Source organism: Oncorhynchus mykiss, chromosome 2 (assembly GCF_057628025.1).
Source record: "Oncorhynchus mykiss isolate SJ-2025 chromosome 2, ASM5762802v1, whole genome shotgun sequence".
In the NCBI taxonomy this organism is placed as follows: Eukaryota; Metazoa; Chordata; class Actinopteri; order Salmoniformes; family Salmonidae; genus Oncorhynchus; species Oncorhynchus mykiss.
In genome coordinates, this window is record NC_143023.1 from 78,272,960 (window position 1) to 78,300,270 (window position 27,311).

At 44.6% G+C, this 27,311-nt stretch overlaps 1 protein-coding gene across 3 annotated transcripts in view; it reads right to left on the reverse strand.

Annotated features, from left to right (window-relative positions):
• Positions 1-3,825: 3,825 nt before the first annotated feature.
• Positions 3,826-27,311, reverse strand: part of LOC110496976 (GTPase HRas) — a 28,481-nt gene continuing 4,995 nt past the window's right edge. The window contains exons 1-6 of one of the 3 annotated variants that reach the window (XM_090208636.1): positions 23,534-23,694; positions 16,576-16,710; positions 12,251-12,429; positions 7,782-7,941; positions 7,435-7,559; positions 3,826-7,313 (exon numbers count right to left, since the gene is read on the reverse strand). In XM_090208636.1, the coding sequence (XP_090064762.1) occupies positions 7,440-7,559; positions 7,782-7,941; positions 12,251-12,429; positions 16,576-16,710; positions 23,534-23,596 (657 nt within the window). In that variant the 5' untranslated portion in view covers positions 23,597-23,694 and the 3' untranslated portion in view covers positions 3,826-7,313; positions 7,435-7,439. Of the gene's footprint in view, positions 7,314-7,434; positions 7,560-7,781; positions 7,942-12,250; positions 12,430-16,575; positions 16,711-23,533; positions 23,695-27,311 lie in introns of those variants that run through there. The other 2 variants (XM_036956246.2, XM_036956249.2) reach the window with 2 other exon arrangements.

Consider the following 27,311-nt stretch of genomic DNA (forward strand, 5'->3'; position numbering starts at 1 on the left):
ATCCCAGGAGACCCCAAACAGCTATGGCTCCATCCTCCCAGCAGCCTCCACTCAACACCAGGCAGGTCCGACCTCCAAAAACGGCTCCAACAACCAGGCAGGTCCGGCAGCCAATTACGGCTCCAAAAACCAGGCAGGTCTGGCAACCAAATACGGCTCCCACAACAAGGCAGGTCCGGCAACCAATGCTCCAACAATCAAAAACATATCTAAAACCCAGAACCAGAGGGCTTCCAGTGCACATAAGGTTAAATGCCTTAAATCCTCCTGTGCCCAGCAGAAGCAGCCCAGAGTACCCAAGCCTGGGGGCTCTGTCCAACCCGTGACCATTAATGTCAAGCCCCAACTGAGATCCCAGCCCCGGAGACCATATACACGGTCCCAGCACAGATACCAGCCACAGGCCCAGTGTCCACAGCCCTATTCCATCAAAACTCGATCCTCCACCAAGACTTCCACCTGCCCTTCAACCAAACCTAAGCCTTCCATTCCACCTAAATCTAATTCGCCCAAAACTGCCAACCTAATTTCCGGCACAACGCCTGGAACATGCCCCCATGATACCACCCCCAGACCCCCCCCCCTCCCAGTCCTATGAGAACATTATGATCTGTGATCACTTCCTGCTGGGGTACTGCCCCAAGAGGGAGAGGTGCCACCTGTACCACATGCAGTATCCCTTCCACTGGCAGGTGAAGAGGACTGACATCCCGGAATGGGCCAGCCTGGAACCCAGCTCCCAGCTGAAAGCCGAATGTTGGTTCTGTGACCCTGATAAGAAAGGGTCTACCTGACACATGGGTGAGTGAGTGGCACGAGGTAGATGTTGCCCCCGACCACAGATCTTCAGATGACCCTGGCCTATATCCCGATTTCTAACCATGAGAAAATGTCTGACCCTGTATCAATGGTAAGGGGCAACTTCTACCTTATCAGAGTGGGTATAGTTAAGACTTGGGTTAATTACTTGGGGTTGGAGCTTGCAGCTTTAGGATTATTCCATTGGTTCCTTTTAAAATGGGTAGCTGAAGTATTTGACCCAGGTCTGATGGGTAATGGTAATATTGTGTGAAGTAATGTAAGTTTTTCCTCTCTTAATAATCATTCACATTTGAAAGAAAATAACTACTCCCTCAGACAGGTCTTCTTCTAGGACTCTCAAGGACCAACTCTGCCTGAACTTTGTCTCACTGATGGTGGAGAATTCCACTGTGTACAGCCAAGTCAGGAGGCTGTCCAACACCACTGGCCCAGAGCTGAACCCTCACTTCCCAACACAGTGGCGCTTCTGGGAATCTGACTATGGCTGGGAAGCCTATGGAGAAGTGTGTCCCACCCACCAAACTGGGGATTTTACTTCATGTTTGGTGTGAGGAAGTGAAAGCCTACTGGCCATCTCAAATTTGACAAAGCAATTTTCATTTGTTTAGAGAAGTTGTTCTTAGCCCTCAGTCTGTAGATGGCTTACCTCTCCTCCTTTCCTTGATGACCTCTGATGGATGAAATGGATTGCTAGAACATCTGTTTCTAGATCTGTGGTTTGGGGCTGACTTCATCCTCCTCCCCTGTACCTCTTTCCCAACTGTATTTAATTTATTTATTTATTTTGCTCCTTTGCACCCCATTATTTTTATTTCTACTTTGCACATTCTTCCATTGCAAAACTACCATTCCAGTGTTTTACTTGCTATATTGTATTTACCTTGCCACCATGGCCTTTTTTTGCCTTTACCTCCCTTCTCACCTCATTTGCTCACATTGTATTGTTTATACTGTATTATTGACTGTATGTTTGTTTTACTCCATGTGTAACTCTGTGTCGTATCTGTCGAACTGCTTTGCTTTATCTTGGCCAGGTCGCAATTGTAAATGAGAACTTGTTCTCAACTTGCCTACCTGGTTAAATAAAGGTAAAATAAAATAAATAAATAAAACCACCTAGGAGAACCTTGAGCTCATGCTGGACTGTCTTAGTAAGGGTCAGGACAGCTGCTGGCTGGGTAAAGACTGGGCCTGTGTACATTTCAAGATGCTTACAGAGAGAAACTTCATCAGACTCCACCCACCTTCCGCTCGCCAGACTCCCTAAGGCAACACCTCAGGCACAAGCATGCAGTCCGTTACACGTTGCATTGGATTTCAATGTGGATGTTGTTCATACTGTCTTTCATTTTCATTGCCTTGAGATGTGAAAATCAATTTTAGTGTTAACAAGACAATGTGAATGTCCTAGGACACTCCCAGTTGGACAGGTAACCCTATGGAGAATTTCAGCTGCCGGTACCCACCGATGTGGACCCGGAGTCCAGGGAACCCCTTTTCCATGCTGGAGGTTCCTCCTGGGATGCTGGTTTACAGGACGGTTCACGACCTGTTCCACAGAACCATGCCAGAGAGCCAGGCCCAGATCACCAGCAGGTCCAGAACACCTTCCATTGGGACAAGTATAGAATGTAAGACTTTCCTCATAACATTCGGCACTTCAAATACATCAAATTGATTCCAATGGAGGGTTATGTTGTGTCTTCCAGGCAGAAGAAGCACAGAGGACACGCAGGACAATTGTAGCGTGGTCCTGGAGAGACACCTGTTCCATGGAACATGCGAGAGCGCCGCCATGGACATCTGCCGACAGAACTTCGACCCTCGCGTGGCGAAAACCACTAGTCATTATGACCATGGCGTTTACTTCACCTGTGAAGCTTTTCAGTTCCGCCTCTACTCCATCAGAGGGCCGGGGGGAGACTTTACAGACTGTGGGTTCATGTTCCTGGCTAAGGTGCTTGTGGGTAAAGCCTGTGTAGGAAAGATTGACTATGTCCGTCCCCCTCGACTCCCCAACCCCACTAAGTCAGGACGGCATCACTACGATTCCAGTGCGGATCAGAAGCATCCTACCATATTTGTTGTGTTTGACAGCAGCCAGTGCTACCCCTACTACCTCAAGTACAAAGTCCTGGCAAACAATCACAGTGCTGTGTGAAGGGCATATAAAACAGAACCAGGACTGGTTTAGGAGGGCACATTATTTTGGATGGAGTATTGTTGACTTCACACTTTTATTTACATTTTCACTCAAAATTGGACAGCAATGTTCCATTTTGTGTGGTACAATTAACTATTAGGTCAAGACTCTTGTGGATTGATTGGTTTCTTTTGTTGCCTTTTAATTTAAGTCACTCAACATTTAGTCTATTTGTAGAACTATAATGAAAACTAAATGTTAGACATGTTCTTTCTTTTGGTAAAAGGCCCTCTGTGGAAGAAGTGGTTAAAGAAGTCACTGTTCCTAACAGCTCAATTTCTTCCATCAACTTTTAAGTTGTCTGTGTTCAATGAGAAGTAAAATAAACTCATTATTTTCACTGAAAATCCATTAGATGCAATGCATCACTGCTGATCAGTCAATAAACCAATGTAAATTGATAGTTTTGTATAAATTAAATATTCTGAAACAGTGGTAGCCAATGTGTATAAATTGTGTAGTTCTGATTGCCGCTTCTGTGCCCTCTTGTGGAGAAATATCGTGGTCATGGGTGATCAAGTTTGTAATTTATCTAGTTGACATATCTTTTGTGATGGTGTAGGTATGTTTGTGCATTTTAAATATTAACTTTGCCATCAATTCAGTTTGTTACTGTGATTTGCATCTGCTGAACACTAAACATTCTCACTTATCTGGATAAATAGTTAAACAGATTACATGTTCTATTAACTGCTCTAATGAATCATGTAGGGTTGTTAGTATTCATTCATATTTTAGCCTGGAGAGGGCTGGACTGAGGGAGAGATGGTAGCTAAAATAACTGCAGTCAGTCAGGTGAATAAGTTCATCTTGACACCTTTATTCCTGCCCTGCTGCACATTTGCCATTTTGTTAGAGTAAATACATCTTAAATAGTTTATTTTCACAATCAAACTTCCAATCCCACATCCTCTCTCACATGTTCACACTACAGTTTTACAAGGGAGAAGCAAGCCCTTTTTGGTTTCAGTCCTTGGACACTGGGGGGTTTTCCCCATGTTTTTGACCCCCAAAAAGTCTCCCCTCCCTTCAGACATGGCCTGCTGGCCTTGTATTCCTCAATGACAACTGATGTCCAATTTCAACATTTCAACATTTACCTTTAGATGTGTGCTCATAACTGGCAGTCAGTCAAAGCACAGAGTATAGACAGACAAGGGACATTGTGTGAGATGTAGAATATAACAGCCAACTATAGTTCAGACAACTGTACAGTTCACATCTAACACCAGAGGTCTACTTGATAAACAAGTTACATAGCAGGTCTGATTTGTTTAACATTACACAGTAGATCATTATGGGGACAAAGACCTACATTTGTTTAAGATGGGCTATTTATTTTTCAAGGTACAGAGTATCTTTACTTTATGGTTATGGAGTGCCCTATACTAATACAACACAAATAATATTTTCTGTTAAAAACACACTTTTTCACAGTTAAGACCCCAAAATCATCAACAATAAATTGAGAATAAAACACACAGAAGACCAACATCATCCCTGAATCCCTCAGAGCTCCAGAATATAATCTGTGGTCCACACAACACAGTAGAGGTGTTCCACCCAGACAGAGCCAGAAGAGGTATAGTGGCTGTTGTCAGAGGTAACGGTCAAGCCTGTGTGCAGTATCTTCATATTCAGACCCATTCATCCCCTGGGTCCAACATATGAAGGGTAGCAACCCAGGAAAGGTGAGATGATCTTGGGGAGTATTGTCTGACTGAAGGGCCCTCATGGTGGAGGGAGCAGGTCAAAAAATCTCTTACTGGTGTAATTGCCAACTGGTGTAATTGTGTTCAGGTAAGATGGGGTAATTCAGAAGAGTGTTTGTTGGAGGGGGGCAGCTCCTGGAAAACCACATACAAGAGCACGTACTGTACGTATACTAAGGAACACCACTCACATGTATGATAGCAGCAAAAAGTCAGTGAAATTAAGCATTTCTAGCGACAGAATAAAGTGATTATGTTAAGGTCTATCTTCTAGACAAGACGTCAAGGTGTTGGCTTTGACTGAAGTCTAATGAGGCATCACAATGTCCTACAGTATATGGGTCACTGTGGCTGAACTGTGGGGGTAAGTACCTTCAAAAACAGGAGGGGGAAATAAAAAGCCAGCGGCTCTTAGAAGGTAAAAAGAACACTTATTGAATTAAGATTGTTTAATTATGGCAAACTTAGTTTGGACTAACACACACAAAAACCATTAGCTAATCAGACAGGGCATGCTGTACAGAATCTCATCTGGTTGGACTGTTTCAGAGTTCGTTTTTCCTCATGTCTGTTAATCAAGGGAAAGATAAACAAATCCCAGAAGGAGCAGATCTCCAATCACCACCAGTGATTCACAACAGTTATCCACAGAGGAAAGCAGACAGACCACCACAGAAACACCTGCTTCAGGCAAACTTACTACTCTAAGGCATGAAGTACTAGCTAACAAATAATAAGGCAAGTTAAACAGGACCAAGCAGTGTTCATTTGTATTGGCAGCCCTATGCTGCGGTTAGTGTTGTATAGAGCGCAAAAGGTAGTAGGTCTATCTACACCATTCAATATCCAGACATATCTGGATAAGAGCGTCTGCTAAATGATTCAAATGTAATTGAGGAATATCACAAGCGAACCCCTAAAGTGAAGAACGTTTTCCTCTGACTTTTCTTGCAAATGAAGTTGGCTCGTACATGACCAGCTTGAATTAAATTATCTTCTCAGGGAACCAAAGATCCAACTGAGGAGGCAGTAGCGAGTAGAATGAGAGAGAAGGTTATTTTAGGAGGCCAAAACAGTTTTATCCCACATATTACCATTCATTTAAGGCAGGTCTTGTGCATTAGAATTTCAATTTCACAGATTTCATCCTGGAACATAAGATACAAAGGCGAGACATTTCTAGACATTCCCGTTTCCTGAGCCTTAAAAACACAGTGAGGACCGATACTTGCAATCTAGAAATGTAAAACTATACTAAACAACATACTGTTGTCTAAGCAAAGGAATAGGAAAGAAATGGATGCCAACAGTGTTTTAAAATAGCACAATCTCAAAGGGTATTTGTTCCACTTCCCTGAAAGGCTGTGCAAGAATAATCTTTCACTACATAACCATCCCATGGTAAATAATGGCACTGCATGGACCAAGGAATGACGTTAGTCTCCCATCCCTCAAACTATCATTCAGCCAAACCTTGAAGGCAACAGCAAGTAAAACATCACTCATGTACCCCTCCCTTCTCCACCCAAGAAATACAAGCAAATAATAAATAGGGATGAGAGAGATGGTTTATTCCCAATTCTTAAACCTAGTAAGACAGTAAACATTCCTATTGCACCAGAACCTACAATATCTAGTACTATATTACTCCACAAAGGGAACTCTTTAGCACACTGACGAGTGCGCGCACACACACTTCTGTGGGGGAAGGCAATGGCACTCTGGGAAAATGAGTCCATCCATCGGTCTGATCCACAGCCATGCCCTCGTAAGGGCCCCGAATAAGGACTTCCTCACGGTGACAGGTCTTAAAATAGCAACAACCCATCACACAAAATAAACATCCTGGCTTACTTTACAGTGCCGAGTATGATCACCTTCAAAACCTTCGATCACAAAAAAGTCTTTAAAAAAAAGAAAGGTTTGACAGCTAGACTAACCGTAAAAAAAAGGTTTGACAGCTAGACTAACCGTAAAAAAAAGAAAGGTTTGACAGCTAGACTAACCGTAAAAAAAAGAAATCCTATCTGGCGTGTCTTTTGTCATGCTCCATCCCCATACTTGTATCCGTAATAATGAGGTTACTGCAGAGCCCCTCTAGAGAGGAACAAGGAGGCGGGGGGAGGTTAAATTAGGGATGGGGATTTAGGCTACTACTGTCCAGTCTTTCCAGGGGGTCAAATGTAAAATCAGGGTTTTGAGGTGTTGGTGAAGGGGACTCACCAGGGATTGGATTGGTGACACCTCCCTTTAAGACCAGTGTTGAGACTGTAAAACAATAACTTAGCAGGAACTCATTGGAGCTGCCCAGCATGATCACACTGGTGAGAAACAGTCATTAGTGGTGTTGCTCTGGCAGGCGGACTCAAAGAGGGGACAGACAGCCTAGTCTAGCCTGGCCTGGCAGGGGCAAGATCCCCCTCTCCCAAATGTCTATGGTACAGTCAGCCTGGTGGTGTGTCTGCTTTTCTTAGACTGTACTCTTCCGTTTCAAAGTTAGTTGTTGTTTCATCCTCCACCATCATTCTTTAAGTCCATTCTGCCACTAGGTCCACTCCTCACCCCGAACTGGTAACCTGTGGGAGAGAAGCAGAAATGATTAAGACATTGTGTAAGGATTCAGTGTCTCTCTGCTGTGAACGATGTTGTTAATTCTGCTTGGGATAAAGTTGATAATGGGCTGAGTTTCTGAACGACCTCCATCACGACACCACACAGCGGCAGCTCATGCAGTCCTGTCCACTCTCATCCGGAGGGTTGAGCTTCCTCAGCTTGTGCTGCCTGATCTCTCTCACTAGCGTGTAGAAGGCGTCCTCCACCCCCTGCAAATAAACCAAACACACAGTCAGAACAATCTGCAAAATGGTGGGTATTACATATTTACAAGTTTGTAAACTTGATGGCCATCAACAATATAACTTCTGTGTATTTGTAGAAAATGTTCCCAGCACTGCACACACACACATACATACATACATACACTGCACATCGCACTGAGGCACTGTTCTCCCTGTGTGTGTGTGCGTGTGTGTGTGTAAGAGTACCTGTCGTGTCTTGGCAGAGGTCTCGATGTAGGGAATTCCGTAGCTGCGGGCCAGTTCCTGTGCTTGCCGCGTGTCCACGGTACGCGATGGGAGGTCACATTTATTACCCACCAGGACCATGGGCACGTCGTCAGAGTCCTTCACACGCTTGATCTGTTCCCTACAGGAGGACAGAAAGACACTGGTCAGTTCCTTGCTTGGTTTAACCCGTTTCTTCAAATATGAGGACCATACTCGACATTACATGGGCCTTAAACTACAGTAACTATCATTTGGAATAACTGTAGTAGTATGTAACTGCTTGTACACATACCCAGTATTGTGGTGGTGAAAATAGGTGGGTAAACTCTGATCGCTGTGAAAAAAAGTTACGCTCACTCTAGTTTCAATGAATTTTCCCGCCAAGTGCGTTTACCCTCCACTACACCAAGTGTATTATAGTAAATTGAAACGAATCATGAACAAACAATTCAGTAAACTGAAATAAAATAATTAAACAAACATTTGAAAAACTAAAACTATTATCTCTGACTCCAAAACTAGCCAAAATAAAAAATAAAAAACAACATGAATTAAAAAACAAAATGGTATTTTCAAGCCTTTGGAGGGGGCTTTCAAGATCTTTCAAGATTCAAAATACAGCCAGGAGGGTGTGATGTTTCAAATAGGCCTAGTTTGTGCATCACCATCACTAGCTAAATGGAAAAATAGGCCTAGTTTGTGCATCACCATCACTAGCTAAATGGAAAAATAGGCCTAGTTTGTGCATCACCATCACTAGCTAAATGGAAAAATAGGCCTAGTTTGTGCATCACCATCACTAGCTAAATGGAAAAAATAGGCCTAGTTTGTGCATCACCATCACTAGCTAAATGGAAAAATAGGCCTAGTTTGTGCATCACCATCACTAGCTAAATGGAAAAATAGGCCTAGTTTGTGCATCACCATCACTAGCTAAATGGAAAAAATAGGCCTAGTTTGTGCATCACCATCACTAGCTAAATGGAAAAATAGGCCTAGTTTGTGCATCACCATCACTAGTTAAATGGAAAAATTGGCCTAGTTTGTGCATCACCATCACTAGCTAAATGGAAAAAATGGCTAGGTATCTAGCTTAATTCTTGCACAAAAAAGTTAAAAAGCATTGGATTGGTGTAATAAGAGAATTTCTTTCCACCATAATTTTTGCACAAGTCTCAGCGCTATTCCTTTTAAATTCAAGTCACATTGAGATGGTTTAATGTATAAATTAAACCTAACCTATAGCCTGACCCATTTGCACCTCATGCATTACTGCCCCTCAGTTGCAAGAAGTAACATCCCGAAAAAGAATACAGCACAAATGGTTCCTAGTCTCCCTCACATGCTTTCTGTCCCAAACAGTAAAACAACTTAGACATATTGCTATACAACTAAATAAAATGAGCAAATCAGGTCTGAAAACGAATGGAAACACAAATGAACTTCAAATAACAATCAGAAAATTAATGTAAATAAAAACACAAACTATAATAAGCTTGCTCTGCACATATCCACCTGTTACACCATCATACCACAACTAATGCATTTTGTAAAGTGTTGCCACGATCAATTCCCAATGAAGGAACAGGGTGTCCGTGGGTCATTTCAGCCTTATGTATTAGGATCCTACCTCCCTCTCCTCTCCATAAACAACACCAGTCAGACACTAATGGCTGTGCTGTACTGCTGGAGGAGGGATGGGGCAGCAAACAGTATGACCTCATCTCTCCAGCATCCATCTAGCCAGCAGGTCAGGGGAGTGTGAGTGTGTGAGGGTCAGATCTGTTTGGAGCTCAGCACAGTCACAAGCAGGACAGTTAACCGGATAGACGATTTCTAGCGGTGGCATTCCAGGTTGTCGTGCCTGGCATGTGCATGCCCAATGTCTATGGCTGTGTATATGATGAGATGGATGGGAAGGCAGCAAACAGAATGAGCTAATCATTTAAGCAAGCAGCCAGTCAGATGACTGTGTGACGGGACCAAATGGACTGGGTCAGATCTATACATCAACCCCTCAATTCACCGTCACCACCTAGCAGTAATACCCAATGCAAGCCTAGTGGAGAAATGGAGAGAGACGGGGAGTAGAGGCGGGGAGTGGAGAAATGGAGTGGAGACAGAATCGATTACCATCATCTCCGTCTGGAATTCTTGCCTCCCTACATGTCATTGGGAGTGTTCCTGCTCTACTCTCCTCCCTCCATGTCATTGGGAGTGTTCCTGCTCTACTCTCCTCCCTCCATGTCATTGGGAGTGTTCCTGCTCTACTCTCCTCCCTCCCTCCCTCCATGTCATTGGGAGTGTTCCTCCTCTGCTCTACTCTCCTCCCTCCATGTCATTGGGAGTGTTCCTGCTCTACTCTCCTCCCTCCCTCCCTCCATGTCATTGGGTGTGTTCCTCCTCTGCTCTACTCTCCTCCCTCCATGTCATTGGGAGTGTTCCTGCTCTACTCTCCTCCCTCCATGTCATTGGGTGTGTTCCTCCTCTGCTCTACTCTCCTCCCTCCATGTCATTGGGTGTGTTCCTCCTCTGCTCTACTCTCCTCCCTCCATGTCATTGGGAGTGTTCCTCCTCTGCTCTACTCTCCTCCCTCCATGTCATTGGGAGTGTTCCTCCTCTGCTCTACTCTCCTCCCTCCATGTCATTGGGAGTGTTCCTGCTCTACTCTCCTCCCTCCCTCCCTCCATGTCATTGGGTGTGTTCCTCCTCTGCTCTACTCTCTTCCCTCCATGTCATTGGGAGTGTTCCTCCCCTGCTCTACTCTCCTCCATGTCATTGGGAGTGTTCCTCCTCTGCTCTACTCTCCTCCATGTCATTGGGAGTGTTGCTCCTCTGCTCTACTCTCCTCCCTCCCTGTCATTGGGAGTGTTGCTCCTCTGCTCTACTCTCCTCCCTGTCATTGGGAGTGTTGCTCCTCTGCTCTACTCTCCTCCCTCCCTGTCATTGGGAGTGTTGCTCCTCTGCTCTACTCTCCTCCCTCCCTGTCATTGGGAGTGTTCCTCCTCTGCTCTACTCTCCTCCCTCCATGTCATTGGGAGTGTTGTTCCTCTGCTCTACCCTCCTCCCTCCCTCCCTCCCTCCATGTCATTGGGAGTGTTCCTCCTCTGCTCTACTCTCCTCCCTCCATGTCATTGGGAGTGTTCCTCCTCTGCTCTACTCTCCTCCCTCCCTCCATGTCATTGGGAGTGTTCCTCCTCTGCTCTACTCTCCTCCCTCCCTCCCTCCATGTCATTGGGAGTGTTCCTCCTCTGCTCTACTCTCCTCCCTCCCTGTTATTGGGAGTGTTCCTCCTCTGCTCTACTCTCCTCCCTCCATCCCTGTTATTGGGAGTGTTCCTCCTCTGCTCTACTCTCCTCCCTCCCTCCATGTCATTGGGAGTGTTCCTCCTCTGCTCTACTCTCCTCTCCTCCATCCCTGTTATTGGGAGTGTTCCTCCTCTGCTCTACTCTCCTCCCTCCCTCCCTCCATGTCATTGGGAGTGTTCCTCCTCTGCTCTACTCTCCTCTCCTCCCTCCATGTCATTGGGAGTGTTCCTGCTCTACTCTACTCTCCTCCCTCCATGTCATTGGGAGTGTTCCTCCTCTGCTCTACTCTCCTCTCCTCCCTCCATGTTATTGGGAGTGTTCCTCCTCTGCTCTACTCTCCTCTCCTCCCTCCCTGTCATTGGGAGTGTTCCTGCTCTACTCCCTCCCTCCATGTCATTGGGAGTGTTCCTGCTCTACTCTCCTCCCTCCCTCCATGTCATTGGGAGTGTTCCTGCTCTACTCTCCTCCCTCCCTCCCTGTCATTGGGAGTGTTCCTCCTCTGCTCTCCTCCCTCCCTCCATGTCATTGGGAGTGTTCCTGCTCTACTCTCCTCCCTCCCTCCCTCCATGTCATTGGGAGTGTTCCTCCTCTGCTCTACTCTCCTCCCTCCATGTTATTGGGAGTGTTCCTCCTCTGCTCTACTCTCCTCCCTCCATGTCATTGGGAGTGTTCCTGCTCTACTCTCCTCCCTCCCTCCATGTCATTGGGAGTGTTCCTCCTCTGCTCTACCCCCCCCCCCCCCCCCCCCTCCTCCATGTTATCGGGAGTGTTCCTCCTCTGCTCTACTCTCCTCCCTCCCTCCATGTCATTGGGAGTGTTCCTGCTCTACTCCCCCCCCCCCCTCCATGTCATTGGGAGTGTTCCTGCTCTACTCTCCTCCCCCCCCTCCATGTCATTGGGAGTGTTCCTCCTCTGCTCTTCTCTCCTCTGGTCTAATTGAGGCAGGATCGATTTCATTGGCAGCGTGCTATAATCACTCCAAGGCGGAAGGCTAAGCTTTCTATAGCTGTGTTAAATGGTAAGGCATGACATCACCCAGCTAGCTGCTGCAGAGAGCTTTCACACAAGACAGCCATGACCCCCCACCGTCACATACAGCCCCCTGGCCAGTCAGACACACACACACACACACACACACACCTGTACTGGTGGATGTCCTCAAAGGACTTGGTGTTGTTGATGGCGAAGACACAGAGGAAGCCCTCCCCTGTCCTCATGTACTGGTCCCTCATAGCGCTGTACTCCTCCTGACCTGCAGTGTCCAGGATGTCCAGCAGACATGTCTCCCCATCAATCACCACCTGCTTCCTGTATGAGTCCTGAAGGGGGGGGGACATCCTCCAGTTACACTGCTACAGACAGACTGCCGACTGATTCTCTACCCAAGTGTGCACTTGCTCACTCCTGTTTAAGGATTTACAAAAATTGGTTTGATGTGTAAGGATGTGTGTAAGTTAAAGGGAACTGTGGCTGTGGACCAATTTAACAAACGCAACCCCTGGTGCACTAAATTAACATACAAACCATCTGTAGGGCATTCACTACCTGCTGTACAATGTAGAGAAAAACGGGGCAATTCAAGAGGGTGCTATGAAATGAATGTCAAAACATATTTTACTTTGCCCAATGTCATTATAAATTACACAGAACTAAATCATTAGATTGTTCTCTACAATAGTATAAACCTAATATACTTGTACTTGACCGTGTTGATGAAATAAGAACGTCAATTTGCTGTGACCGTTGCTAGTTTAGACTGTGCTGCTCTTGGTTGTATCTCGTCCATATTTGGCGTTGTGAGGTGGTACCATTTGGAGGTGTTTCCACTGGTTGGCCCAATCATAAATCAACTTGATACCCATGTCATTTTCAACTGCAACTGCTTTCATTACCTATATTGGCGATCAAACTACGTTGAGAGAGGTTGTTTCGATGGCAATTTAAAAGGAGCGACAAAAACAGGAAAAGATTGTCTTCGCGGAGGGTGGATACTGAAATTCAGCCTCTTAGTATTGTAAATAAATATATATTTAGTCCTTGTTTAGTTTTTTATTCAGCGGATTTCATTTAGAAATCCTGGAGCCACTAGTTGGCATGTAACTTCAATTGACAAGCTGAGCGCCTTTACAAGCTGGCCACACTGCTCAGGTCGCATGCACGAGTGTAGATTATTATTATTATATATTTTTTTTACACGTTATCCAATCATTGCACCCACACTGCTCGTGAGCGTCTGCGTAGCCAGGATCTAAAATAGAACGTGCTTCTATTTGTGACGCTCAACCCGCTGCAAGTCATGCCTCTCCCATCTCCTCATTGGCATATACCCACGTTCCATCACCTCATTGATTTTTTGGAGCGTATACCCACGTGGGTGAATGAAAGATGAACTGAGGTCCACAGCCTAGTTGGTGGTGGTAATGCACCTTAAAGAAAAGTTGGTTGCCAACCACCATATAAAGTCCAAAGAAGAAGCAGCCTGAAGGAGGAGAATTTGCTAGAAACAGTTGGATTATCCTTTTATCTGTGGATTAATTGTCGGAGTTGAAGACCTTCTGCATTTCAAGTAAAATAACAACCCAATGTTTATATCCAATTTAGACAGCAAGCTAGCTAGCAACAGCAAGCTAGCTAAATTGCCATAAATGTTTAATGCTTTTCGACCTGTCCCCAAGTTAATATAATTGGTTCAGAGTTTGTTTTGATATTTCAACCTGTGTCCTGATTACGTCTGGTGTGGGGGGACAAATTGCGCGTGTGAGGTCTGGTCAGCATGTTAGAGTTCTATTGAGCAGTCAGCACTGCATGATCATTCCAGTGATAACATTATATTCACTCTAAACATGCTATATTCTCAGAGTAAATCTTTTGTAACGTTTGAACCATATAAGGTAGACATGGGTTTTGGATGATTTATTTTCTGAATTCTCTATGGAATGGACACATTTGTATGAACCTTGAATGAATTAATCCTTTTACGGGTGAACACCCTACAATCTGTAATGAATGCGCTAATGAAGTGTAAGCTGAAATCCATTGATGCATGTTCAGTATACTAACCAACCATTTACACAGGTCTCTTGACTAGGCTTAAAGCAGGAGTCTGGATCTGGGACCTGATTGATAGTCTCTCTCACACACAGGCACACATGCATGCTGTGTGACTAGCCATGCTGTGTGACTGGCCAGAGAAGAGGTAGTGGTATCAAAAGGGGCAGAGTGCAGGGCCAGGGTTTAGTGTCCCAACACACAGGCACAGGGTCTTTCTGTGCTAGTGCATAGGGGCCAGGAATGCACACACAAAAAGGACATTGTCTGGCCAGAGGTAGGCGTGGTGACAAAGAGAGAGGGAGAGAAGAGAAAGCAGACTCTCTTGTTCCCTCTCAGTCTCTAAAAATCTCTTATAGTGAACTGAGAGGAACTCAATTAGGAGTAGCGGTGTAGTAAAAAATGTTTAAAAAAATATATATATATATTTTTTAACCTGACATTTGGAGAATTTAATTGATAATGAGTAGCTTGTTTGGTAATGAGATCTGGTAGTTAAGTGGTCTCTCCAGTGAGCCAGTAGTCACACTAGCCAACTCCACTCCGTTAACTACAGACCAGGGGAGGGGCCACATCCGCATGACATCAACCACAGTGATCAGCTACAGATGTGGACAGAAGCTCTGGAAACGCACTTGGGCTCCCGAGAAGCGCAGTGGTCTATGGCACTGCATATCAGTGCTACTAGCTTCACTACAGACTAGGGATGCACGCTATATCGGTAAGCATATTGGAATAGGATGATGTTAACTAAAAATGCCAACATCGCCCGATGTTTAGTTTAACTCCGATGTGCAAAACCGATGTCAAAGCTGATGTGCATACCTATATAACACAATGACGGCGCGAAAAATACAGAGGTACACGTGCAACACAACATTCCTAACCTAGCCCATGTCTGCTGTGTGGATCGATTTTCAAGTTTCAAAGGAAGATAACAAAAAGGCCATATGCAACGTTTGTGCTGCTGTTATTTCCTGAGGGGAGAAAGTGAAATCTTTCAACACCACAAACCTAATTACTCATTTAAAAGTGCATCATCCCCAGACATTCAGGGACTACTTGGAACAAAAGCAGAAAACAAACTAAGCGCACACTCCCAACAACTAAACAAGTTCAAGTCAAGCAGTCATTTGAAAGAGTAAGAACATTTCAGCGAGACAACTCAAAGGCGAAATCCATTAACACCAAGATAATGGAATTCATTACCCTTGACGATCAACAGTCCTCTGTCGTGGATGATGTTGGCTTTCGCCAACTGGCCGAGCACCTTGAGCCCCGGTACACACCAAGTAGGTGTTATTTTTCAGATGTTGCCCTACCGGAGAAACGCACATCCTTGAACTACTTGCTATGGGCGTCGCTGCTATTAGCTTCACGACAGACATTTGGACCAGCGACGTCAGCTCCATGAGCATGCTGAGTCTGACAGCACAGAGGGTCGACGAGGATTTCGTACTGAGGAAAGCCGTATTGCATGCTCCAGAATGTGCTGGTTCTCATACCGCTGCTGCTATTTCAATGGCATTTGAGAACATGTTTGAAACGTGGAAACATGAACACACTCCTAGTGCCATTTGAACAACTGACTCAAGAAATAAGCTCATCAACTGCGTCTGCAGCAGACGTGATACCCTCTGTCATGGCACTGAAACGTCTGCTCAACAAAGACCCAGTCTGTGTCAGCAGTTAAAACTTGCAAAAGTACTCGACTAGAGGCTGTGAACAAGCGAGTCGGTGGGTACAAGGACTGCTACTTCGGTGCAGACAAGAAACGGGGATTACGTGAAATGTTAGACACAGCTGGACAAGATAGAAACGGACAGTGACAGTGCGCACTGGGGAAGCGAGACCACGGACAGACAGAGCTGAAACTTCACTGCTTGACATGTATGATGAAATCTTGGTTGAGAATGAAACGACTGAACAACGAAACAGCACAGCAAGTAAGTGAAAGAAATCGGTTTTGATTATGTTTTACTTGTAATGGGGACATATGTAAATGCCAACAAAATTACTTTTTGGTCAGTGTGTGCGTGTGTTTCAACAATTTAACTGTACTATAATGCTTAAAAACGGCACTAAAATTTGAAATATTGGTTACTGGTATTGTTTTTTTTTTGGCAAGGAAAATATTGGATATCGTAACGGGCAAAAATGTAACGTCGGTGCATCCCTACTACAGACCCTGGTTCGATTCCAGGGTGTATCACAACAGGCCCGTAATTGGGAGTCCCATAGGGCGGCACAAAATTGGCCCAGCGTCGTCTGGGTTAGGGTTTGGCCAGGTTAGGCAGTCATTGTAAATAAGAATTTGTTCTCAACTGATGGTTAAAAAATGAACAGTACATACATACATACATACATACATACATACATACATACATACATACATACATACATACATACATACATACCTCTATGGTGGGGTCGTATTCATCCACAAAGTGGTTCTGGATGAGCTGGATAGTGAGTGCACTCTTCCCCACACCTCCAGCCCCCACCACCACCAACTTGTACTCAGTCATCCTCACTGCTCCCCACACACACTGCTGTGAGAGAGAGAGGAGAGAGCAGCAGATAGGAGGGGGAGAGAAAGGTTCATACATTTCACAATGTTTTCTGTTCTTAGATGTCTATGCATTCGCACGTGTTCTGTTTGACATTAGCTTCCCTGAACCCCTACCTCACTATTTTGTTTACCCCCACCTCTGCCCAGAGGTTTGATGTGTATGTGTGTGTAGGGCGGCTGAGTTTGAGTCCCCATCAGAGGAATGTCAAATGTGCTGAAGGTACTCAATGTTCCAATCCACTCCCACACAACGCGAGAGAGACACAGAGAGAGGGAGAGGTTTGACACCGAGTGCTCCTCATTGATGCCTACCTCACAAATCAGAAGCCTCATGTTTTTTTTTTTATATATACAGCATAGAGGTGCTGTTTCTCTGAAAGCATGTGTGTAGCGCGTGAGCAGAGCATTTGAATAGCCCCTTAATGACAGTTGAGTATGATGCTTCTTCTGGTTACTGATAGTTTCTTGATGGGCGCAGGCCTGACTGTTAGAATTGCCAAATTCGCCCATGGATAGATGATTAGTTGAAACTGCATGGCTGAGAGGGATGATGCATAGGGAATAGCAAATAGGTCTGACAACAGAGGATTGGCAAACATACAGTAAATTGAGAAATCATGTAACTAAACAAAAATAAGAAGAAACTATACTATAGAACAAAGGTAAATGATATAAAATAATGATTGTAAAATGCTCTGGAGTACTTCACATGAAATTCCAGGCAAAAAAAACCTAACTACGCTCCAACTGTCGTCACTGAGGCAGATGGCTTGTTCATAACAAAACCCTTTCATATTGCCAACCACTTTAGCAAACTTAAAAACAATTTTAAAAAAGAATCCTAGGCATGACATACAAACAACAAATACTGAGCCTTCATATTCCTGCATAACGGACCAAATAACGAAAGAAAATCACTGTAGTCGAGTTCCACAAAGTGGGTGTGGAAGAGGTGAAAACTACCTTGTACCAACAACCTGGATGGTGAATTGCGGAGGTTGGTAGCGGAATACATTGTGACTCCTGTTTGCCACATATTCAATTTAAGCCTCAAAAAACAGTGTGTGCCCTCAGACATGGAGGGAGACAAAGGTCATTCCACTACCCAAGAATAGCAGAGCACCCTTTAAATGGTTCAAACAGCCAACCAATCAGCCTGTTGCAAGTGCATAGCAAACTTTCAGAAAAAAATTGTGTTTGATCAGTTATTTTATAGAAAACTAATTAGATTCTCAGCATGATTATAGGGAAGGGCACTCAACATGCTCGGCACTAACACAAAGGACTGATGATTGGCTGAAATAAATTGATATTAAGATTCTGGGAGCGGTTTTGTTAGACTATAGTGTTCTCTTCCATGTGCAAACAAGGGTGTCCAAGAGAATGTTGAAGTCCTTTGGTTCCTCAGATTTCTGAAAACCAATGTCGTTAAATCCAACGTGAGTGCAAATGGTGACAATATTAGAATAGTTGTCTAATACTGAGGGCAGGAGGGAGGTGATGTCTTGGACATGGGCACCTGGGTGACAGTAGACCCTGGTGGGCCCACAAGCAGGCCAAAAAACAACAAATCACACCATTGAGCTGCCCACAATTATGGTGGTCGTGATTGAATCCGATGGGGAAGGAAGAAGGGGAACAGAACGGGCCTGCCCCGGGCAAGGAGGAGGGGGTGTGCTTCGACTCATGCCAGCTTGACTCACCGCACATGTACCAGCGGATGGCTTCGGAATCGTCGGGGAGATGAAGGACCTTGTTTCCTTTGGTCAGTACCCCTGGATGGCTGCTGGCTGTTGGTGTACTCCCAGGATCAGCACTGACTCCCAGAGCAGGTATGTCCACCACCAGCAGAGCGAAGCTGTTTAATAGCGGGATCTGATCTTCTAGAATATATGGAGGCCGACCAGACTGCCTCCCACCCAACCTCCACCTTGCCAGTGTCCAGTCTCCCACTGGCCTCAGAGTTGAGCTTACCCAGGCCAGTACCGCCCAACTCATCGACCCCTTGGCTGTAAGATGCATTCAGAACTGAAATTGTGTGTGCCTGGTCTGCATCAAAGTACATCTTGTTTTTCCCCACAGCTCAGCTAGCAGCCAGAGAATCTCTTCCCAAATCTGCTTGATGATAAATTAACAAATTGTCTGTTCCAAAATATATCAGTTCCACCTTATTTTGTTTCTCTAGCATAGATCTCACACCTAGCACATTTGAGCCCAGACGTAGACACATACCACTGGTGTTGACTCTAGCACTGCTAGCGTTAACTTGCTCTGTTAACAGTTAGCAATTATGCTAACTATTGTGTTTTTTTGCAGGAATCCAGGACACAAACATGCAGTCCAGCTGAAAAAGCTAACTGCGTCGCGGAATCTTTAGCTATCAGAAATTCCAATGGTTAAAGATGTTGTTGACATGAAAGAAATAAAAATAAGAATTAATAAAAACAGACCGAGTGTAGACAGTATAGTCATGGCCAAAAGTTTTGAGAATGACACAAATATACATTTTCAAATTCTGCTGCCTCAGTTTGTATGATTGCAATTTGCATATACTCCAGAATGTTATGAAGAGTGATCAGATGAAATGCAATTAATTGCAAAGTCCCTCTTAGCCATGCAAATTAACTGAATCCCAAAAAACATTTCCACTGCATTTCAGTCCTGCCAGCCCTGCCACAAAAGGACCAGCTGACATGTCAGTGATTCTCTCGTTAAGAACACAGCCATGAATAAAGAATGAAGAATAAAGAATGGTACCAACACATCCTCTGAGAGCAACTTCTCCCAACCATCCAGGAAGAGTTTGGTGATGAACAATGCCTTTTCCAGCATGATGGAGCACCTTGCCATAAGGCAAACTAAGATAACTAAGTGTCTCGGGGAACAAAACATCGATATTTTGGGTCCATGGCCAGGAAACTCCCCAGACCTTAATCCCATGGAGAACTTGTGGTCAATCCTCAAGAGGTGGGTGGACAATGAAAACCCCACAAACTCCAAGCATTGATAATGCAAGAATGGGCTGCCATCAGTCAGGATGTGGCCCAGAAGTTATTGACAGCATGCCAGGGAGGATCGCAGAGGTCTTGAAAAAGAAGGGTAGGCCTCCCGGGTGGCGCAGTGGTTAAGGGCGCTGTACTGCAGCGCCAGCTGTGCCATCAGAGTCCCTGGGTTTGCGCCCAGGCTCTGTCGTAACCGGCCGCGACCGGGAGGTCCATGAGGCGACGCACAATTGGCCTAGCGTCGCCCGGGTTAGGGAGGGCTTGGTCGGTAGGGGTGTCCTTGTCTCATCGCGCACCAGCGACTCCTGTGGCGGGCCGGGCGCAGTGTGCGCTAACCAAGGTGTTTCCTCCGGCGCATTGGTGCGGCTGGCTTCCGGGTTGGGTGCGTGCTGTGTTAAGAAGCAGTGCGGCTTGGTTGGGTTGTGTATTGGAGGACGCATGACTTTCAACCTTCGTCTCTCCCGAGCCCGTACGGGAGTTGTAGCGATGAGACAAGATAGTAGCTACTACAACAATTGGATACCACGAAACTGGGGAGAAAAAAGGGGTAACATTTTAAAAAGAAAAAAGAAGAAAAAAAAGAAAAAGAAGAAGGGTCAACACTGCAAATATTGACTCTTTGCATCAACTTCATGTAATTGTCAATAAAAGTCTTTGACACGTATGAAATGCTTGTAATTATACTTCAGTATTCCATAGTAACATCTGACAAAAATATCTAAAGACCCTGAAGCAGCAAACTTCATGGAAATTCATATTTGTGTCATTCTCAAAACATTTGGCCATGACTGTACACTGATCTGTTGCGTGTGCTTGATGACGTCTGTTGCATGATGTGTGAGAATGCAGTTGTTGTACAAACGGTAATCTTGGCTAGTTTTGCTTGCAAATACTTGTTTTATTACGAACATTTTAATATTGTTCTAGTGTACCACGCGGGCAGCTGGCTAGGGCCATTATTGTTTTCTGTTTTTACTAAAGACCTTCCACTGACCTTGAATAAAGCCTGGGCGTCTATGTACGCTGACGACTCAACAGTATACACGTCGGCTGCAACAGTAAAATAAATAACTGAAACCCTTAACATAGAGCTCCAGTAAGTTTTAGAATGGGTAACTAGCAATAGGCTGGTGCTACATTTATTTAAAAAAATGAAAGGCATTGTTTTTGTGACAATTCACTCACTCAACCTAATTTATTCTTGAATAAATGTTGTGATTGAGAAAGTTGAAGAAACTAAACTGCTGGGTGTAACCCTAGATCGCAAGCTGTCATGGTCAAAAATGATAGACTTAGTGGTTGCTAAAATGGGAAGAGGTCTGTCCATGATAGGACATTGCTCTGCCTTCTTCACATCTCAGTCGACCAGACATGCCCTACGGGACTTAGTTTTGTCGAACCTGGACTACTTCCCAGCTGTGTGGCCATGTGCGGGAGAGGACATAGGTCATTTGCAGTTGGCCGGTAACAAAGCGGCACGTATTGCACTTCGACATGCATCTCAACCTCTCCTGCCTCAAAGTTGAGGAGAGAATGACTGCATCTCAACCTCTCCTGCCTCAAAGTTGAGGAGAGAATGACTGCATCTCAAAGTGGTCTTTGTGCGGGGTGTCGAAGGTACTGAACTATCTGTTCAAAAATGTAGCACACAGTTTGGACACTCATCACATGCAACCAGAGGTCTCTTCAGGTCCAGGTCCAGAACAGACTGAGAAACACACAGTATTAAATAGAGCCATGACTACATGGAACTCTGCCATCCCATGTAAGACAAGATAGCAATAAAAACAGATAAAACACCTTACTACACATTAGTGAGCAGTAATGTGACCGACAACGAGGCGTGAAAATTACCATCTAGTTATGCACTTGTATTTTTGTACTTGCTAATAGAATAGATTTGTATAAATATTATTCAAATGGGTTTACTGACCATAACCCATTGAATTAATATTAAGTGTTGTTTATTTGGCATCAGGAGAAGACAGCGCATGGAAGAAAGCAGTGAGATATGCAATATTGTTCTGTTTCTGGAAATGGCTAGCCTGCAATGCAGAGTGCGGGGCGCTTCATTTCGGTCGCGCGGGGATCAAACTCCCCCTTCCCCAGAGTCAGCCCCAGGTCTTCAGGGCTGAGCCCCGGAGGTTCTGTGACGTCCCTGCTGGGATCCACACAAAATATGAAACATTATATAATACAGAACATTAATAGACAAGAACAGCTCAAGGACAGAACTACATACATTTTAAATGTCACACAGCCTACATATTCATACATACAAACAATATCTAGGTCAAATACAATAAGTGCAAATTACAATACAAAATATATAAAATGGCTTTGTCTCCTTCAGAGTGCCCGTTTGTGTAGCTAGTCATGCTGCGCGCACTGAGCAGTTCCAAAACAATCCAAAGGGTGTCAGCCTAGACCACAAATTTATGTTTTGCATATGTACAAATACAGGCACCTAACATGATTGAAAATCATGAAACATCCAGACGAGCTCAGCCATCCACATAAAGAGACGCACGTGCAATTATTGAACTGGGAACATTTTCACACAGAAATTTTACAACATGATGTCACAGTCAGAACAATTGGGTCTCCCGGGTGTACCTCGTCACCCCCCTCAGTGGTTGGGTCCGGCGCAGAAATGACACAGGGCTACTCTATTATAAATCAGGGGCTCTCATTAAACAATTCGGGCCGCATTCATTAGTTTTGCAACGGAAAATGTTTTCAACAAAAACCGAGCACTTGTTATTGGACAAGGTAGGTCCCTCCCCATTTTTCCTGCCTGCTTATACATGTCTCCTAGTGAATATGATCCAGTTGGACCAGGCCCTGTTCTCTTCAAGAACGCATCCTTTCCTCATGCCATCCCGGCTGTATCATACCTGGCCGTGATTGGGAGTCCCATAGGGTGGTGCACAATTGGCCCAGCATCATCCTGGTTTGGTCAGGGTAGGCCGTCATTGTAAATAAGAATTTGTTCTTAACAGACTTGCCTAGCAAAATAAAGGTTACATGTAAATAAAATAAAAATCACGTATCTGACATGACTGGAGAGAAAGGGACTCAAAACACACAGGCGGTGTGTGTGAATCCTTTAGAATGCATCCTTCAGCCTGTTTTGACCACTGATCTGAGAGGCCAGAACATGACAGGTGAGAGCTATATGGTGGAAATCTACTGTATCCAATCCATTCACCGATCAGTGATGAGGGAGAGGGAGGGAGCAATGTAAGAGTATTGAGACCCTGACACAGTAAGGTGTCGAGTTGAACGGTGTGTACACATCCAGTCTCTCACTGCAACAGATTGCAGAATGGAGCGTGTCTGACAGAGATTCAGAGATAACTTAGTGTCCATGGTTATTCCAACAGATCATCAGATATGAATGTAGCCTAGATGACAGAGGAGATACTGGTGATGGTATTGCTCCATGTGTCATAACACACAGTTAGTGTGTCACCTAAACCTACAGAACAGTGTCAGACTACAGTGGTTCACTCATAGGACATCAGTGCCCTAAAACAAAAACAGCTAACAGAAAGCTATCAACTTGTAATTTTCCCATACGATCTCAGCACATGCATTACAGGCCCAGCCTCAGTAAACGAAGCAAACCAGTAGGCTTCTGATTTGACAAGCTAAAACCCCCTACCCCAGTGAACTGGGTAGTGTTGCATGGCTAAAAGAGACACTCAGCTGAAGTCCAGCCACTGTACTCTCACTCTCGTGGCTGACAGGCTGGGTCAGGGTGTCAACTGTCAAGTAAGCTGCACGAACCATACTCACGCACACACAATGGCCCGTGAAATGACAAAGGACATGAGCCAAACAGCAGCAGTGGGGAGTCATAAGGGCGTTGGTATACACTCAGCAGCTTCCCATCAGTCAGTTAGCCTACATATCCTTCTCATGACCACTTCTCTACGGCAGGACACCGTGATGAAGTCAGTGAAGGGGTAAACTGACCGCAATAAGGACTATTCTTTGCCCCTGTAATTTATAATGACAGGTTTATAGAAGAGCCTCCCTTGTCCAATAGCTCTTGACAGATTTTTTTTTTAAGATATGGGACAGCCAACCAACTCACACCTCCTCCCACTGTAACCCAGTGTATGGATATGCCCTACCCTTTATCTTCTACTGTACCCACACACACATTCCTCTAAGCTGCGCGCATGCACAGCTCCACTCAGACTGCTGTGCAGAAGAAATATCAGACAATGCAGAAAAGCACGAGAATGAACTTCACTCAACTTTCTAGAATTTTCCACTTTAGTTAAGACTATCAACATTTCACTCTACTGTGGGAATTGTGCTCGTATCAACACAACATTAGCCACTTTCAATGTAACATACCAAAAGAAAACAAACTATACAAGGTTTAGTATGCAAACTATCTGTGCAAGAGAGCACATTGGAGGAGGAGTGTATTGCATTGCAGTACACTATACAGACCGGTGCGCCATAACCAATCAGAGCTGTAGTAGGCCTATTTGCAAATAGCCATGGTCATATATGGATCTGTGCCATTCACTTTGAACTGGACTGTCTTTAAAGCATTAGCGGTCACGAGTAGATGACCTTTATTGATATCAAAGTGAGAGCTGAATGTAGCCACCTGTGCACATTTGTTCAAATTGTTTGCTAGTTAGTGAGTTATTAGTCCAGTTAGCCATGTTCTTGTCAACAATTGGTTGCTTCCAACAGGAGCACAAAATGTGTGCATTTCTAACTATCTTTGAAAAGCGAGTCAGGTAAAGAGCTTTTTTTGTCTTAAAGGGGCAGTGTTGCATTGAGACAGTCTTAAATAAGCTAAGTAGCCAATAGGCAGAGGGTAGCATAACTTGTCTGTTTCTCTCTAATAATGGTATGCAAATAATAACGACTATTTTGTAAAGTGATTTCTTGCATCAACCACCACAACATTTTCAATCGTCTCCTTGTCTGAAGGACAAGTGGATAAACCAGTTAATATCAATCCCTGCATGTTTTTTTCTAAACCTCATGGAATAAACGTTTACATTTTACACCACACATTTGCTGCTACTGACAGATCAGCTATTTCCATGTTAAAATGTTATGGGATGCATTTGTTTCCATTGTTTGTGGTAGGCAACTCTGGTAGGCCTACATCATGATCAAATAGCCACAGCAACCTACTTGGCGACTGTCACCATGTTCAAGTTTGCGCTTAGCGGACCTGAAATTTGCTCAGTGCCAGGAAAAAATTAGAGGGAACATTGCCCACACAGATGACTTGCTAACAAACAGACCCTGGATCTTCTACCGGATATAAGCATCCTACTCCTTTAATACACTACACCACAACCTTCTTGACCAAACAACCACCGGACTGACCCACCCTACCTCTTCACTGCTCTCAGAAATATCCCTTACAGGTCAGAGAGGTTAATACACTACACCACAACCTTCTTGACCAAACAACCACCGGACTGACCCACCCTACCTCTTCACTGCTCTCAGAAATATCCCTTACAGGTCAGAGAGGTTAATACACTACACCACAACCTTCTTGACCAAACAACCACCGGACTGACCCACCCTACCTCTTCACTGCTCTCAGAAATATCCCTTACAGGTCAGCTGCTTTTTGTATTTCCTGACACAGTCAAACACAGCATCCCCTAGCCTACACTAACCTCCTGTCCCCCTTTACAGTTTTAGCTCCATGAAGCCATGTTACTCCTTAATGTGCTAAAAAAAAAAAACTGTACACACACGCCCTGTGTGTACAGTCCACACACACTAATATGCCTGCACAGGTACTGCAGTGTTCCGAGAGGAGTAACTAGTGACACCAAACTGGACTCTGGACAGTTTGATGACAGCAGGATACACACCATCAAAAAAACAGCCCATTTACAAGGCTAATGCAGTGGCAGGGAGTCAAAGGCAACACAAACACTCCAAGTAAACTCCTATATTTGTCTCTCGATGTGGTAGTGTATTAATTGAACGTCATGCACTTCTGCTAATCTAGAGCCCGTGTGTGTGTGTGTGTGTGTGTGTGTGTGTGTGTGTGTGTGTGTGTGTGTGTGAGTGAGAGAGAGACCAGAGTGCCTTGTTGATGAGTGGACTGTTGGGTCACTGATGTTAATGATTGAAGGAAGGCTTCTTGCTTGCTGACAGAGCAACTGCCCGCTGGTCTGTTCTCCACCGCTCCAAACCCCTCAAGGCTTCTCCTGCACAGCTGTTCCAACAGGCTCTATACCAGACTGCCAAGGGGTTTCATGGAAACAGGTAGCTCTCTAGATCGGCTAGACCATCGCCAATGTCAACACACAGGCTTGCAAAAAACAACCCGACGGCTATAATTCTAACACTACAGGAGGGGATTACCACAACCTCTCAATCATGTGGGCAAACATTTAGCTTCCTTCTTCCAAGTAAATGAATTCAGTAAAAAAAACAACACACTTCTCGTTTATGCACACACTGTGCTCTAACATAGCCAGATACTGGGCATATACTAGCTAATAGAGCAGCTGAGGTGGAGGTCATGTTTTGCGGTGTCTCTTGGCTGAGCCTGGACATACCCTGGGCTACTGTAGTGTTATCTCCTGCAGCAGAAGGCTGTAACAGAATAAAAAGCAGTGATACATTCTACAGTGATGGAGGTCTGGCCCAGAGAGAAAAGCTGCAGCTTTGCTCTATCCCTCTGTGTAAACAGGGGAGATGACTTTTTGCACACAGGTCGTTGTTGCCTTTTCAACATGGAGATTTAGTGGGAGGCAGATCATTTTTACTGGGCTGTGTGTCCTGGAAGAAAGGTGGACAACATCAAAGGAAATGAGAGGCACAACCAAATCAACGGAATGGACAGGGTGGGCCGAAGCGATATCAGAATATTTCTCAAATGTTTTGACAGTATGGCGGTATTTTCTGCTACTGAATAATTCAAATTCTAAATATATAGAGCATGACCCTTGAATCGCAACAAATTAGTTTTAAGTGGTTTCAAAGGGCTTTATACTCAACCAAACTAGAACAAAACGGACAGTGAAGTAGTTCAATGTGTAGAACTTATAATTTAGCACTGTATCAAAATATAATTAAAGGCGGGATTTGGATCCATACCTGCAAACCGGTATCCACAATATATCGCCCAGCTCAAGGTGGGCCAATCTGGGAGACAGTGACGATTACTCCTCCCCTGTCCAAACCATCCCAGCCCCTTGGTGCTCCTCCTCTCCTCACCTGTTTCACCTCCCCCATTACACTGCCCATCTATTGAATTAGAGGTCAACCGATGAATCGGAATGGCTGCTTAATTAGGGCCGATATCAAGTTTTCATAACAATCGGAAATCTGTATTTAAGGACACCGATTTGGCCAATTTTCTTTTACACCTTTAAAGTGCCTATAAGAACATCCAATAGTCAAAGATTAATGAAATACAAATGATATAGAGGGAAATAGTCCTATAATAACTTCTTACCTGGGAATATTGAAGACTCATGTTAAAAGGAACCACCAGCTTTCATATGTTCTCATGTTCTGAGCAAGGAACTTAAAACGATAGCTTTCTTACATGTCACATATT